The sequence below is a fragment of the Sminthopsis crassicaudata genome, chromosome 5 (assembly GCF_048593235.1).
Source record: "Sminthopsis crassicaudata isolate SCR6 chromosome 5, ASM4859323v1, whole genome shotgun sequence".
Lineage (NCBI taxonomy): Eukaryota > Metazoa > Chordata > Mammalia > Dasyuromorphia > Dasyuridae > Sminthopsis > Sminthopsis crassicaudata.
The window spans coordinates 293,182,280-293,199,968 of NC_133621.1; the positions used below are offsets into that span (position 1 = coordinate 293,182,280).

General features: G+C 40.7%; 1 protein-coding gene across 3 annotated transcripts in view; it reads left to right on the top strand.

Annotated features, from left to right (window-relative positions):
• The window catches only part of RFX4 (regulatory factor X4), a 133,581-nt gene extending 117,006 nt beyond the window's left edge, over positions 1 to 16,575 (top strand). For 2 of the 3 annotated variants that reach the window (XM_074271484.1, XM_074271486.1), the window contains 3 exons: positions 3,690 to 3,855; positions 4,541 to 4,679; positions 13,973 to 16,575. In XM_074271484.1, the coding sequence (XP_074127585.1) occupies positions 3,690 to 3,855; positions 4,541 to 4,679; positions 13,973 to 14,245 (578 nt within the window). In that variant the 3' untranslated portion in view covers positions 14,246 to 16,575. The remainder of the gene's footprint in view (positions 1 to 3,689; positions 3,856 to 4,540; positions 4,680 to 13,972) is intronic. The other variant, XM_074271485.1, reaches the window with a different exon arrangement.
• The last annotated feature ends 1,114 nt before the right edge of the window (positions 16,576 to 17,689 follow it).

Sequence of the window (17,689 nt, forward strand, 5' to 3'; positions counted from 1 at the left end):
ATTTATAAAAGACTTAAAGCAGTTAATATTCAAAATGAGAACATGTTCTTGGAAGAAAACAAGGAATTCATTCCTTGGGATTATCGATGCTCTACAAGCCTGTTAAAAAATGATTATTAAACATGGGTCATCTAGAGCCCCATTTTGGGCACTAATAAGGAAATAAATTAGGAAGCTAATAGAAATAGAAATGACATATATCATAAGTTCTTTGATTAAATGCCCTCTTTCAATATCAAAGAACTTATAATATATTTTATTTATAAGGTAATAATATAATTGTTTTGTTAAGAAGAAAGCCACTAATTCTTTGGAGTAATCTTTGGAAAGCTATTATATCAGATTTCTCTTGTCTTGGATGTTTTCTTAATGTGGAAGTTGGATAAAGTCCGGTCGACCTAAGTTTGGAAAACATGGATTTGAATTTGATTTCTTGGGCAAATCTTTTTTAGCAGCATCTCCAACTTAGATCTCACTTCCTTGATAATCTGGCCTCCTCAGTTATGTGTCTTTTTAACTGTCAAAGCTGTTTTTGTGTTTTCCAGACTCAATCAACTAGATTTTACCCAGAGCAAAAATGGTAGATGAGTCAGAGACAGAGGACTGATGTTAGTTAGAGTTTTGGCTCCGCCATTTTCCTATCTGTATGGCCTTGCCTTTGTCAATTAATCTCTTTAGGGGATGAGTTTCCTCTTCTTTAGATTGGGCTAGTGGGTCGCCAAAGCTCCTTTCCAGCTCTGGACCTCTGATCCCAGAGTTGATGAGTTGTAATGTTGGCTGGGAGCCAGCTACAAAATAGCTTTCAAATGCTCTGAGCCTTTATGAGGATGGGTATGTCCATCAGTAACTATGGGTCTTCTCTTAATTAGCTCACCATTTGCCATTTCTATTCTGCATGGGTGAAATTCTCAGACTTATCTGAGTATGTTCTGAATGTTCACAAATCGTAGTATCTTTTCTAAAATCCTCTGACACAAGGTATTGTTTCAAGGAAGCTCCAGTTTTACCAACAAATGACTGCTGGGTTTATCCACACAAATATTTCTTTTTAAGGTTGTATGTTTTAATTATTTGAAAATGGGCTGGGGGGTGAGGTGGTGGAAACATAGGTGAGTGAAACAGAAATTACATCATCAGTAGTGAGTATGTGAAATAAATTTCATTATTATATATGATGAAAATACTTGGGAGGGTCATAGATTTAGCATTGAAAAAGATGTTAAAAGCCATCTAGTTGAAACCCCTCATTTTACAGATGAGAAAACTGAGTCCAAGAAAAGAGAAGGGAATTGTCACATACCCAGTAAATGACAGAGATGGGATTCAAACACAGGTCCTGTGTTTGAATTCAAACAAGGATAATAACAGCACCTACTTTGCAGGGTAGTTGCCGGGATCAAACGAGATAATATTGGTTAAGTATCTAGCATACAGTAGGTACATAACAAATGCCTTTTCCCTTCATTTCTCCTCCTCTCTCCAATCACCAGGACTTTTTCAATAGAACTGCACAACATTTAGTTCAATTGTTTCCCATCTTTTTTTTTTTACCCTAAATTTCCAAGCCTAAGAAAATGGAAGGAAAATAATACCATACTTCTCAACTTTCCCCTTTAGCCTTCAAACCTACACCACATTTTAAATTCCTACCTCTCTTTGAAGAAAATGGAACGTGACATTTGGTATCAAATGAGCCAGCCTGTTTAACATGACACAGGGATGTAATTCCTTATCCTCTGTTAAAGTCCCAGGACTGACCTGTTTGGTCTGGGTCATCACTGAGTTGGAGGACCTTCCATTTGTATCTTTTATAAGCTCCTTAAGTCCTTCCTTATTTCTAGCATTGGTCATAAAAGTTAACCATTCATCTGGCGTTTCAAACTGCCCTCATTCACTGGGCCCAACACAAAGACAACAAATTAAATTGGGGGCGATTATATGATCCCTGCTTAAGGAAAAGTAGATCCATATAAATGGTCCCTGGCAGAAGCTCAAGCTGATGGGGACAACTTTATCTGGGGGTCCCCTCCCCCAATTGAAGAAGATTCCAAAGGGATGATAGACCCTCATTCTTTCGAAATGACAAAAGCCCCATTAATGATTATTCTAATGGCTGCACTACTAATAAGTATATGGTTTGCTCCCTGGGTCAGCCAATTACTCATTTGCTAATGGAATTTCAAACCTTAGACATGAAATCATTCCCAAGACCAGGTGCCCCAGTTTACTACTCTATAACCGATGACTTATCCCTCATCTTAGCTAATTTTTTTCCCTGAAAAAAAAAAAAAGAACATTTATCCCAGGATTAAAAAATAGTTGTTACCTTCTTAGAAATTTAAACATCAATTTTATGATCTCTTGACCGGGCATAGGACTGAGTCTGAATGCTTCCCTAAAACATTTCCCTGGGATGGGGAGTGGATTTGTTATTTCAATGGTGTAGGGCAGAGCTGACATACTATAGCCCAGGAGATTAAATTCTGTCTACCTCCTGTTTCTGTACAGAGGGGGATCTAAAAGTTGTCTTATACATTTAAAAAATATAATACATTTAAAAATATAGATACATTTAAAAAATAAAATAAAAAAATAATAATACATTTTAAAAATATATAAAAATATAACAAAACTTTTCTTTTAAATGTAACAAAAACTGTTCTTAACTCTCAGACTGAATCCTAGCACAAGGAACTTCCAGATGAGGCAACCTGTTCTCCCATTGCCCCTAGCCATCTTCTGTGAATGGCTTGAGATTCTGATGGGTTTTTAAAATTATTTTTAAATGTAAATAGTATTTTTCCACCTACATGTAAAGACAATTTTCAACATTCACTTTAATAAGATTTTGAATTCCCCATTTTCTTCCTTCTTGACTTCCCTGCTGTCTCCCCAAGAAGGCAAGCAATCTGATCTGACTCTGTGGGTTTTTAAAAGAGAAACCGGTCTATTGTTCTCCATACCTGACACCCAAAGGATGCATTCTAATCCTTTTACATGTTTCCCTGTCCAGCCACATTTCCCACCCCATCCTAGCAAATCCAAATCTGTAAGGTAATTTACATTTATACTTTATACTTAGGGTGAATTTTACTTGGAAATGTTCTGCCTTTAGGGGAAAAAAAACATGTTCATTGTTAGGAAGTCAACATTGGAGTTTGACTCAAAATAGAAATGTTATCAAATCATCTTAGAAGTGGGAGAAACCTCAGATCTTAACCAGACTTGCCCCATACCTGACATAGGAACACTCCATAAGGCATCCATGATGGATGCTTATCTAGTTTTTGTCTATATACTTCCATGGACGGGAACCTACCCTATATCCAAATCCATCGTGCTATTGGACAGCTCTGATTATGAGGAAGGCTCTACTAAAACTCTCAAACTTTCCTCTAAGAGGTTTTCTCCTACTGTTCCTCTCGCTCAAAATATCTGCTCCTATTAGATCAAGGCAAGGTATTTTTTTTTCACATCCATTATTGTGCTACATGAAAGGGCTCAATCTAAATGAGTTTGTTAAGTTCTTGGCTTAAGTTCCCTTCAAAGTTCTCGTCATGCTTCTTTTCATGGTATTGCATTTTGGTTGACTTCTCGACTCTCTTGAGACTCCTAGAAAAATAATGGAGTGATGACGGTGATATCCTATGATTGGGTTCCATGACAGACAGAGTGCCATTTTGTCTTAGCAGGAGCAATGCAGTCCTACACCTGGTCCCTTACCTACACAGTGACAACAGCTGCTGGATCACCTGCTGAAAGCTCCCAACAGCTGCCCTGTATGAGAAACACTCACGTGCCTTCTTCCTCCGTCACCCATCGGATACCAGTGTATCCCCACAGAGAGGAACATGGGTAGGTCACCTTCCCAGGCCCTTGCCCTGCCTTATCATTTCATTCCTGGTGCTGGTCTGTCCACATGCATCACTACCTTAAGGCAATAGTTCTCTAGCTTTTTGACCTCAGAACCCCTTTGTATTTTTTAAAATGATAGAATAACCCCAGAAGCTTTGGTTTAACTGGTTATGGATATTGATATTTACTGTATTAGAAATGAAAACATCTTGGTATTGTTACAAAAATAGTTTTGACCGCACAGATCCCCTGATCTCAGGGACTATCTGAGAGGCCCACAATCTAAGGAATTGAACAATTCAAAGCCCTGAATTGAGTTCCTATTAGTCTTTAGAATTAATATTTATGCCCCTTGAAATTTGGGATCTCTATGGAAGACAGACCTGTAAAGAATAACTTGCAATTGGGACCTTTATGAATCTATTTTAAAGACAAGTGAGCTAAGGTTACCCACCACAGCTGGTCTTCTGACCCATGGACACTATGATGTGGTCCTGCCAAGGAGCAGTCATTTCACTGAGCAACAGGTAGAGAAACAAAATTTGAGATGGGCCAAGTGATGGTGATGAGAAGTCAGATCAGACAGCCCACAAACAGAGAACCTAGAGTCGATGGTCTTAGATGAAATATCAAACCGACTGGCTATTATAACATTATTCATGAAACAATATTCATTGCTTTTTAGCTACACAGGGAGTTACAACTATGGAACCTATAGCAACCAGCATCCCCACCCAATGCAGAGTCAGTACCCATCCCTACCACATGACACGGCCATCTCCGGGCCTCTCCATTATTCTCCATACCACAGGGGCTCCTCACAGGTAAGCTTACTTTTCCTACTTTACAAACCTCTGGTGTCAAGTCCAATTATGATAACGTGTATTCATTAAGCCCCTGCTAGCATGTGCCCAGCTCTGTGTTGAGTGTCATTGGATGTACAGAAGTGGATGATATATTTAGCATCTGCTCTTCTCTTCAGATCCTCCACTCTCTGGACAAGTCTTGGAGTTGTCCTTGACGCCAATGTGTCCTCCATATTTATTTAACCAGTGCATTTCATCAGAGTGGACAATCAGGGAATTCAGTTCTCTTTAAGGAATAACCTGCTAAGTATTTACAGATCAAAGCTTAAGAACTGGGCCATTACAGGAGGCCATTTAATCTAACTCCTTTATTTCACTAATGAAACACTAAGGTTGACAGTGGCTAGTGACCTAAAGTCCCTAGTAAATGATATAGCTGGGACTTAAATCCAGGTCTTCTGGCTCCAAATCCAGAATTTGTTCCCCTGTTTAACTGAAGGATGCTATTTCTTTCCCCAAATTAAATCTAAAACCAAATCTAAAGATTAAAAACTAAAACTTCATTCAACTTAATTTTGGAAATTAAAATGTACTTTAAAAACAAGACACAGAGCACTAAGATAAAGTATTCCTGATTGCTCCATGTATTCCTGTGCCTTCAATGCTTCATGCTTAAACCTAATTTTCTTGGTTTTGGTCTTAGTCCTTTCCAAACCAACCTAGAACCTAGAACACTGGGCCTGGAGCCAAAAAGAACTGAGTTCAAATCCAGCCTCAGATATTTACTAGCTTTGTGACCCTGATGGAGGCACTTAACCTTTTTTGCTTTTCTTTCCTCAACTGTAAAGTGGGGAAAATAAAAAGCACTTACCTCTTAGGGTTGTTGGGAGGATCAAAGTACCTAAATACTACAATAAATACTAATGTAAATACTAAATAAAGTGCCTAAATACTAAATAAAATACCTAAATACTAATATAAATATTAAATAAAGAAATACTGCTTTTCCTTCTCCTTCCCCCAACTTGCCCACTCCCTGCCACTTTTTGAAATACCACATTTTAATTGAACCATTACATTCAGTATACCTAACCGCCTGGTATATATCAAGTCCAGTTATATAAAAGTTGAGTGAAGTTTTAGTTTTTAATCTTTAGATTTAGTTTTAGATTTAATTTAGATTTAGATTACAAAGTAAATTATAGGAAATTTAGTTACCATATTGGTGCTTTAAACCTGGATGGATTTCTAGTAGGGAAAACAACATCTATCTCCATCAGTTGACAAAGCAGTTGACAAGGCTCCTTTCATGCTCAGATTTCTTGTAAGACTGTGCTAGAGCTCCCTTGGCTCTTAATATGTTCTATCTTGTGTCATAAAATGTTATTACCATCAGCCCCAAACTCCCTGAGGGCAGAGACCATAAAATGTTTCCTCTCTGTGTCTGTAGCACTTAGAAATAGTTCCTTATGCCCAGAAGGCAATGAGAATATTTTCGAAAGATTTTCAGGGCCAAAATCCAATGGAATGGAAGCTCCTTGAGGCCAAGATGGGCTTAATTCTCATTTTTGTATTCCCACAATTTAGCACACAGTAGGTACTTAATACATCTTTATTAATTGATAGGATAGGTTGCAACTAAAGAATTTTCTGCTTTTTAATGAGATTAGTCCCCAGGCATTTCAGTTACACAAAGGGAGACATGGCTTCCTTCTTTCCCAATATTATTTCTTATTTCCATTCTCATCATTGGTTTTCTATCTCTTCATATCCAATGTTTGCTTCTTCTTCCCTTGGTGAGAGAAAAGGCAGCACAGACTACCATCTTAGCAAAGGAATCCTCTCCTCTACCTGAAACCTTCTCTTCAGCATTCATAAAGAGTGTTTGGACAAGTCCTCTCATTATCTCTGTTATTAGGGCATCCTCATTAACTCCATGTTACTCATTAATAGGCAGCATGGTGTGATGGAAAGATCATTGGACAAGAACTCAGGACCCTTGGGTCCTAGGCCCATCTGTGTTATTAACAACCTGGACAAGCTGAGCCATAACTAAGGGAAGGCAACTGGGACTTTGCCTCAGAGCACTGAAATTTAGAACTTGCTGATGGTCCTTATAGAAATAACTGACTTAGCACCTAGTTATCAAAAGTAATTAGTAATTAGTTAAAATAGGAAAGTACTGGATGGCATGCGTCATTTTATCCCCAGGAGGCCCCAACCCCAGTGAGACCCTCTCTGATCTAGCCCTGTCTTTCTTTTTCTCTTGATGGCAGCCTCATAGTGTTTCCAGGGTCTCTTCTCACTGGAATTAGTGTCACAGGATCTCTGTGTTTCCACTATTAGAAAATGTCTTGGGGTCTTTCCCTCCCATAGGACCTCCCGAGTTGTCTCCCCATCAATTAAATTTGTCTGTTGCTTCTCTGCTTTCTAGCTGCCTCTCATCCCTGAAATGTTCTTCCTCCTCCCCTCTGCCTATTGGAATCCCTGGTTTCCTAAGAGAAACAGCTCCAGCACCCCCTCCTACATGAGAAATCCAGCTTCATATTTAAGACCCACATTGTAAAACTTCAATTTCATTATCTACTTTCCCTTCATCACTTTCTTAATTTTAAATAATCAACAAAATCATTAGTGGAGCCCTGATTTGTAGCATTTGCTGGTTTCTGAGGTATGACATTAAAAATTTAATAGATGATCTCCAAAACTAATATGAACCAGCTCTGGTGATGACCTTTTGTATAATTATTTACAACAAAAATAAGCAATTCTACCAACCTATGTTAAAATGGGCTTCCTAAGTATACCTAAAATTTACCTTTAAATATAGACTGGAAAATTGACTTGCTTATACAATCCAATTGTATCTGTTTGTCCGTTTCTCTCAGGATGTCTCATGGGCTGAGAGTTGCTAAATTAACTCCCTTGGCCTTTGGCAAGTGAGAATCACTTCTGGCCGGGAACCTTCACCAGGAGCCAGATGACAAAGTTCCTTTGTCATTTCATTTCGATTTTTCCAATTCAATTTAGTAAGCTTTCATAATATGTACAAGGTACTTTGTGAGGTGGTGAGGTTATAAAAACAAAGTAGAAGGCAGTTCCTGATCCCAAGGGGCTTCTAGTCAAAGGACGCCACGTGACCCATCCTCTCTTTCTTTATCATCCCTTCAATTTTCTATTTTCTTTTCTCTGTGTGAGATAAGTGAGAAAGAGTATTGTACTGGGACCTGACAATCTTTTCCAGACATCTGCCATCACATAGTAAGCACTTGATAAGTACTTTTTCATTCATTCACTCATCACTCAGTGCCCAGTTTTCCCCTCTGGCAAATATCAGGGCATATGGATAAAAAAAATGGATGAACCAGGCTTCACATCTGTGTGTCCTGGAAGAGATCACTAAAAGCTTCTTTGATTACATCATGTTTTGGATTGTGGCAGGAGAATATGGTCATAATACCCAGAGCACTTGGCGTAAATGGGTGTGTTTTGATTTCCATCTGTAGCATCAAGGGAGAGACTTTGGGTAATCCCCAGATAAGCTTGGGCATTGGTTCCACTAGGTCATCACCTGGGGCATTCATTATGGGCTCCTAGCTGCGTCAGGAAGAGATGCAAGCATCCAATGCGGAGGCTCCTGGGATCAGAAGCAGTGCTACTTTCAGAGGTCTTAATGATGGCTGAGAATTGCCTTGCAAAAGATCCCAGTATCTCAGAGGTAGAAGGAAGATCCTAGTATCTCCTTGAATCCAATTTGGACCTGTAAAACTTGTGATAGGTGGTCATCCAGCTTGTGAGGAATAGCAACGATAGGAAACACTTCCTCCACTTGTCAGTGAGACCCAAGAAGTGCCATCTAGATCGACTCAGAACGAAGGGGAAAATTAAATCTCACCTTTCTTATTTGCTTTCCTGCCTGGCCACTTTCTTTTATGAAATCTCAGAAGCTCATCTCCTGAATTTATGCTTAATCACTGACATGGGGAGAAATGGATGGCTTCCTAAGTCTCACACAATCCTATTTTGCCAAAGTTGATTTTTTTTTTATGGTAGCTGAATGGGGGATCCTTTTCAAATCTGGGGAAAAATATATTCATACTTATTTAGTAACCAGTAGTAGGTAGAGAATGTTCTAGATTACCATTAGAGACCAATTGATCAAATCTTCTAAAGCAAGGAAAAGGCTGAGAAGTGGACCCAGAGTCTTTCCTTGAATCCACTGTTGATTTCCTCTGTGACCGTAAGACAAGACCCCTCATAAACCCTCTGGGCCATGGTTTCTCCTTTTATAGAATGACGGGCAGTACATATAAGAGGGGACCTTCATGAATGGCCATGATTGGAAGACCAGTGTCCAGCTTCTCAGGGACTTTCTAAAGATGAAACACAAAGGGCTAGGGGCTGATTTTGCTGTTGGTTACTGAAAAGCTCACCCTGCTGGGGTCTTTTTTTATCCCTTCCCCAGTAGCTTTGTTTGGAATTGAGCAAATGGGGGGAAAGTATACTGAGGAGTTAAGTAATCCGAGCTTTTTAGAGCTCTCTCTCTCTTTCTATAAACACACACACACACACACACACACACACACACACACACACACACACGTCTTTCAGTGTGTAAATTCTCTTTCTTCCTTTCTGCCTCCATTTTCTCCTTCTCTCTCTCTCTCTCTCTCTCTCTCTCTCTCTCTCTCTCTCTCTCTCTCTCCTCTCTCTCTCTCTCTCCACATACACACACACATATGTCTTTCTGTGTGTATATCCTTTCTTTTCTCTTTTATTTCTTCTTTCTGTCTTCTTCATTTTCTCTCTCTTCTCTCTCTCTCTCTCTCTCTCTCTCTCTCTCTCTCTCTCTCTCTCTCTCTCTCTCTCAATTGATGTCCAAAGGAATGAGTATCGCAAACTTCTCAATCATTTAACCAACAAGCATTCCTGTTGCCTACTATATGCAAACACTGTGCCAAGAGCTGGACTTACTAATTGTTTTTCAAATTGGTCTCTACTCTCAAATACCTTGTATTTTATCATTTTACAACCTAGAATATCAGAGCTAGAAGAGACCTTGAACACAGAATCTTAGACTTGGAAGAGGCCTTAGGATATAAGAAAGTCAGAATTAAATAAGACTTTGGAGGAGTTTTAAAATGTAGAATATTAAATCTGGCAAGCTGGATTAACTGGAACCAGGATCTAGGGTGTCCAGATTCAGTGGAGACTTTGCAGCTCCTCATTTTGGCAGGATCACACTGTGAGATCCTGGGCTGGAGGAAGTTTAGCCCTAAGTTCTGCTTGGATGGCACATTAGCCCCAAGTCCTTAAGTGACATGTCAGGGGATGTTAGCACAGCTTTCATTAGGAAAACAATTTGCAATGCTCACAGGACCACCTTTCACCCTCTTGCACAAGCAGCAGCCAGCTTGGCAGAGGACAGGAATAAAGGATTCATTCTTTCTTCCTCCATGGGGAGAAAAATAAGCCTTTGGTACTAGAAATAGTCTCTTAAAATAGCATGTTCTATGATGTCCCTCCATTCCTTCCCCCCCAAAAAGGCAAAATTCATCCTAAAATTTGGAAGGACCTAAATTCTAACTCTTTGACTGATCTCCCATCACACACACACACACACACACACACACACACACACACACACACACTCTCACATTGCACTCACAAAGCGTAGGAAGCCCTATTTCTCATCTCACTCTAACCATGGTCTCTGCAACAAGTGGGATTTGACCCAGAAAAATGGCAATTTCCTGTCAAGGGCCCTCCAACAAGCATGGCCTTTATGCCAGACCCCAATCTCCCAGCTTCAGTGTTTTGAGTCTGCAAGCTACAGGACCCTTCATTAAAGCCGGATGCAGAGTGTGAGAGGTGATGTGGGCTGCCTGGGTCGGCATCCGTGCAGATGGCTGTGCTGCGGACACTCTAACAAGGCTGAATAGAAGCTTCCTTGGTTGAGTTAATCGCCAGGCAGGGGCCAATGGGCACTTCACAAATATTGTCTTTCAATGGTCTCTTCACTATGGGGAAAATAAGTCACTGACTCATTTGCAATTAGCTGACCTACCAGGACAAAACTTTCCATGTCAGAAGCAACCATAACAGAATTTGATTGTCACATAGGAGATATTTAAAGCTTCTGTTAAAGCCTAGTTGTTTCTTTCTTGTTTGAGCTCTTGATCCAAACCGTGGGCACAGCTGCTTATGGGAAACTTGGTCAAGGACAAATCCCGCAAATTTTTGTGCCATGTTCCCTTGAAAGAAAATGCTCCATCTGGTGGCAAGCAGTAAATCTACTCTGATAACATGTCATCAGTTAGTTAATCCATGAGCATTTCTCATTATGCACCAGAATAGTCCTATAAGTACAAATACAGAGCAAAAGCTAGTCCCTGCCCTCAAGGAGCTTACATTCTAATGGGGAAGGCTTATAGAAATACTTGTAGAGTAGATATAAGGTCATTTGGAGGAGAAGGCTTTAGCGGTGATGGGGACAGGAAAAGAAAGGCTTCCTGAACAAGGTTTGAGCTGAGCTGAGACTTGAAGATGCAAGGGATTCTGGGCAGAGGCAAAGGTCAAATCAACAAGTCGCCAAGCTGAGTCAGTGGTCCTCAGACCTCCAAGGCAATGTCAGTAGAAGGGGCGCTCTGGCAAAGCTTCTAGTGCATCAGATGCCATTTAATATTACAACCAGGTACATTCTCAGTGAAAAATAGCGGCCCAGTGGGAAGCTTGATGTGAATGCTGGCTCTCGTCCTTATGTTACTATAGGCAAGGAATCAACCACAAGCATTGGTCAAGAACTTCCACTGGTCATCACCTAACTCTCTGGGCTTCTTAGGGGGTTGGACTCTGCTATTTCTAAAGTTAGATCTTCTCCTTCCCTTCCTCTCCTGGCACTGAGTGACTAAGTCACTGCTTGAGGACGATTTTAACCCACTGAGCCAGAATATTGTGAGTACAGGTGACGTCCGCCATCTGAACCAGCCTAGATAAATTCAGTTTCATTATCAAGTTTACCGGTAGAATGTAAGCTCCTTGAGGGCAGGGGAAGATAATTTTTTTTTGGTCTTTGTTGTTCACCCTATGTAAGACAGTATCTGAATCATGCTTATTGAATTGAACTAATTAAAATTGCCTTCGGGGATGGACATTTTGGCCACTGCATCTATACATTTGTAAAGATATTTGCAATCTCCCTCAAGGATAGGGTGAAATTCCAAGTTCACTGAGTTACTGAAGGGGGAGGATAAATAGCACCCATTGTCCTGGTAGAATTTCACAGGCTCTCCAGTTCATAAGAGATGGAGCAACTGGATAAGGGGAATCCCCCTGTCCAGGCTCTGAGGCTACGTAGGGTAGCAGTGAGGGCTGATGACTTCATGAAGGAGGTACACCTCCTGCGCTCCCCCTCCATTAAAAATGCAGAATGGGGGCACCTTGCTCTATCCATGTTTTTGCTCATGGCAGGGTTTGGGGGATGGATAGCGACTAACATCATTGTCTCCTAGCCAAGTGGAGCATTAGCTTCCATTTGCCTTGTTCTAGTTGTGCAGGGGATGCTCTCCTAAAGACTAGGAGGTAGACGTAGACTTTTGGAAGGGTCAGTGGGAAATCCTCTTTGCAAAGTGAAGCACACATGTATAACATGAGCAATCACCCCCAGTCCAATTTCTCACTTTTTTGTTTGGAGTTTAGTTTTCCGAACGCAAGGTCTACCCGGCAAAGGCTGCCCTGGTTAGGCTCCCTGGCTAGGGGAGATTTACCCAGCCTGCCTTCTTAGGGTCTCCTGCAGCTCCCTAAAAGCCACAACACATTAATAATGCTGTCACAGCACAGAGCAGAAGGGAAAAGGGATCAATCGTCTCCCAGGGTTAAAGATCTGCTATAGAGACCCAAAAGATGGGTTTGCTCTTCTCCAGTCTCCTTGGCAACAGCCCTGATTCTCTCTCCCTGGTGCTCCCAGTCACCACCTACGCCCTCCCTCCTACCCAGCTGTTCACTTGACAGCATGGTGGCTGGGTCAGGTGGGCTTAGCCCCATTTGGGGATCCATTCCCTCGACTGAGTTCCTCCTTTCAAGGTGGAGCCACAAGTGGCCAGTTTTCCATCCGCCATCTTTGGCCCCAACACTCTCCCCTCTGCTTTCCAGGTTTTCTCCAACCTTGGGCCTCTCTCACAGGGGAAAGACTTGGAAGGATAAGCCATTGTTGTCATTCTTCCTTTCCTCCCTGCTGTCCAGGCTTCAGCCTGTCTGTCTCCCCTCCAGGGGGTAGACCCCTACCTAATCTCTCTGGCCCCTATTTTCCAACTGTCAGGAAAGACAGATGGAGAGCAGAAGACTCCATGCACAAGCACTTTCCTTTACTCCCTGCCTTCTCTCTACCACTGTATGATTGGCTCGCCTCCATCTTGGGGTGGCCCTTAGCACAGCAAGGCTTATCATTGTACCAACTGGCACAAGAGTCTTCAAGGGGATCCTACACTTCCTCCCTCTCCTCTCCTCTGCTAAAGCTAAAAAAGGGCTTATTTGCATAGCTGTTGTGGCAGCAGAGGAGAATGAATGGGAACATAGCTCCCCAGTGTCTATTATTGCTCCACCAACTCCCTCCCAGGAACCTTCTCTCTTTGGAGCCATTTTACCTATACCTTCAACTTTCACAAAGCCCCCATGATTGTCTTATCCCAGCCCCATAATCTCCCTCTTTTTCTCTGGAATACTCTTCTTCCCTCATCCTAACAGCAGACCCTAACATTTATTGGACGCCAAGGATCGCCATCGCTTTAATGCAAAGCATGAACCATCTCTACCAAAACTATCAGTGATAGCTTCTGGGCCATTGATTGTCAGACCCTTAAATCTTTTCTTCCCACCCCAGTTCATATAATAGCTGAGTTCAACTAGAAAACACGGTTTTAAAGAGACTCACTGTATTTTATTTGGAAGTCTTGTTCTTGGGTATGAGTGGAACATGATCACTTCCATAATTTATGAAAGTCACCTTATCCATGAGCTCCAAAGCAGTTTTCCTTCTTCTTTTAAGGCTGGACTCCAAATATACCAGGCTAGGAGAAGGGAACGGGGCTTTGTTCCTTACAAGGGCCAAATCACCAGGATTTCTCAGACTGTGAATGTGTTTCTCTGCCTATGGCTAATGGTTTTCTCCAGTGTCTTTTAAAGAGCATTGATTTCCTCACTGCAGCATCCTAAAATAATCAAATTTGAAACAGACTGTGAATATGACTAACATGGGTATTAATGCACTAATTAATTTTTAACCTTCTTAAATTTCTTTCTTCTACCCTATCAAGTATCCTTTCAACAGCCCCACCTCCCGGATGGAGCCTTGTTTGATGAGCAGTGCTCCTAGACTACACCCCACGCCAGTCACTCCTCGATGGCCAGAAGTACCCTCCGCCAACACATGCTACCCAAGCCCGCCCGTGCACTCCACAAGATACGGAAGCTCTAGTGACATGTACACCCCCCTGACCACCCGCAGGAATTCCGAGTATGAGCACATGCAACACTTTCCCGGTTTTGCCTATATCAACGGAGAAGCTTCAACAGGCTGGGCAAAATGAAAATGACTGGTATAGTATGAACCCATATTTAATAATAATAATAATAATTAATAATAATAATTAAAACTCCAACAACCAACACCAGAAGACTTGATCTCTTCACCTTTTAGAACTCATGGGACTATACCTAGATGTCTGCTTTCCTAATAAACCTGAAGCTGGTTTAGAACTGTTGATGAGTAAATCTTAGTTCAGAAACAGGACTCACTAAACTCCAGCATGGCAGGAGTAGGCTCCTGTAGGGCAGCCAGCTTGGACTATTTCTATAGACACTGTCTTCAGGAAGCTAATCCCTGCCTTCTCCCTCTGTCCCAACACTGTGTCTTGTGTGGTACCTAGCCCAATAAAGCCACTCCCTTCCATGTGGACAACAAACACTCTTTAGGCTTGAGAGATGGATGCTGGAGACGGAATGGAGTCTTCTTTTATTTGGTGAATGCTCAGTTCACTGAGAAGAGAAGCCTCTATATTTATCCTTTATTTTACTTATCCAGTGAGCACTTGAGACACAGGTGTTCTGCAGAGTCCCATGATGTCCTCCCTTCTGCTGCACCTGGATGGAACTGCATGATTTGGAACCTTCATATTCTCCTAAACACCATTATTTGTAATAGCACCTGCATTATCTTTCATTGTAAGCATTGTCTTATTTGTGGGGGATGGGATGGGGAGGGGAGGGTTTGCACACGGCAGAAAGAGAAGAAGAAGAGAGGGAAAGAAAGAGGGAGAGAGAGCAAGAGCGAGGGAAAGAAAGAGGGAGAGAGAGAGCAAGAGCGAGAGCGAGCGAGCAAGAGCGAGAGCGAGCGAGAGAGAGAGAACAGAAAGGGGGAGATATAGAGAAAAAAGAGGAAAAGAAAGAGAGAGAGAGCAAGAGCGAGAAAAAGAGAGTGAGAGCAAGAGCGAGAGAAAGAGCGAGAGAGAGAGAGAGAGAGAGAGAGAGAGAGAGCGAGAGAGAGAGAGAGAGAGAGGAGAGAGAGAGGCCTTCTCTGTCCTGCCTTAAGTTGAAGGAGATTCTTCTACCTGTGTTGGTCCCAAGTTTGCACAACTGCTATTGTCAGTCAGGGAAAAAGGGAAGAAGAGGGATCTTGGATGTTTTTGGAGATGGTGAATGTTTGGCTTTGAATGTCACACTCAGGCTGTGCCAGGTTCATGTTGCAAAAGAAATAAAGCCAACTCAGCCTGGCCATCCAGGGGTGACAAAGGTTCTCCTCGTTCCTTCATGAGACTATAATACTTTCCGACACTTTGTAGGAAAATTTTTTTCAAAGATGTGCCTTTGAGCCCCTACTGTATTGTGTATGTGTGGAAACAAAGCATATCATACTCCTGGGAGAACTTTTCATAGACATTTATTTTTTGTCCAGTTGGTAGTAATCTGTGAACTTTGTTAGTGGTTATTAACATAGGTTTTCCTTCTGTATTATAAAACGCACCGAACAATTGTGGTGGACCTATTACCCTATGGGTAAGAAACACATAAATGGAAATATGACTGGCTGTTGTAGCAACTGTTGTGTAAATAAAATCTTTGATAGCACCACTCAGTGTGACACTCGTGAGTGTGTGTGTGTGTGTTTGTGTGTGTGACTAAAATCCAAGGCAATGGTTTTATTTGTGGAAGACATCTAGGGTTTCACACTCAAATAAAAAGAATTCCTGAGGGTCAGTAACTTCTTCATTGTTCCACTTGCATGAAGCATAAACTGGTTTTTGGCCATAATCTGGATGGCCCTTCAGCTGGAGATAAATGAGATAAAGTCATCCAGAAATACTTCTGTTTTGTCAAGATCTCAGAGCATTGCTAGGTCACAGGGTGTTTCTACACTAATTACTACAAAGATTGAGCGCTGGCACCTATCCCGGGATGTCCCCTGAAACATTATCCACTAGACAGACAAAAAGCTTAACATGATATTGTTGACCTATTAGACACTTGTTAAGCTCATTATGCAACATCAGGGCTTCATAATGAAGTTCCTCTGTATTTAGTAGATTTTGTCTTATAACCAAGGAACAGATATATTATCGTGCAATTTCTAAAAAGCACTAATTTTAAAAATTAAAATAATCAAGAAGTATAAAAAATTTCAGTTTTAAAATACTTCTAAAGTTCAGAAGAACAAAACCCTGTTTCACATTTTAATAAGCAATGGTAAAGAGCTGGCCTCAAAGTCAGGAAAATCTGTGTTCAAGGCCTGACTCTGACATATAACCTGACAAGTAAGTCCTTAACTTTGCTGGCCTCAGTTTCCCTATCTGTAAAATGAGAGAGTTGTATTAAATGGTCTCTGTGAACTCTATAATGCCAAGTTCATCAATTATTGAGTGTGGAGTGGGTTTGGGAAGGGAATATGGGAAATCACAGAAGCCAAATGATTAAGTGGTTTGCCAAAAATTGCGGGATTCAGAACTTTTGATCTGAAGCAACAACTCAAAACTTTCAAAAAAAAAATCACTTCTTAACACAAAGTCTTACAAAAATGAATGTTGAAAACTATGTGTATTTGGAAAAATTAAATACTATTGAAAATTTTAAAAATCATTACCCAGAAGGAAAGAGAACAAGCCTTTATTGTTTCATTTCATTCACAAATATTATCTCATTTTAGTTTTACCATAACCCTAAAACCTATGTAGAAGGAACATGAATTCTGAAATACCTCACAAGAAATATTAACATAAAACTTTTTTAAGGCTTTTAATTTTAATTAGAATTTTAAATTATTTTTAAAATCAGTTCTAAAGTACATTAAAATGTCTGCTCATTGAGCCCACTTAAAAATATTTAACTATATAAATTTAAATATTTTAAAGCTTTTAATCTTATTAAATCTTTAAATTCTTTTAAATCTTTTAAATTCTTATTTTAATGAATTACCCTGGAATTCATTCCTCACTAGCAGTCAGGCTTAGAAACTTTTGCAATATATGGTTTCAAAAGAAATTTCATTTCTAAAACTTTGTTTTAAATCAAGAAATTCTAGAATCTATATGGTCTAGTCCTGATGGAAGACAGCAGGGCATATTGACATTTCTGAGATTTTTTTTAAATTTCATTTTTGGGGGGTCATCTTCCCACCAGCATAGCAGATAATCCCTGCCATGCTGCAGTGAACAGTTTTCATGAGTTGCTGTGGTGAAAAGAAAACTCATCACTTGGGGACCAAATTTCTGGTACCCACATTAGCTAAGTTGGACAATTATGTTGCTTAGTCTGGGGCCACATTTGAACTCCAAGAACTCTCAATTTGGTTGGCAGTCCCATCATGACTTTCAAGAATCCCCAGGGTAACCCTTTATCCCAGTCAGGGAAAAAGTCATCCTCTTGCTAATCCAGAATCAATGCCGTAAACATGAGAATCTTGTGAATGCGGATATTCACTTATCCACAGAGATTTAGCTGACTACTATTGGTCCTGCAATCAGTTTGATTTCATGTGTTTA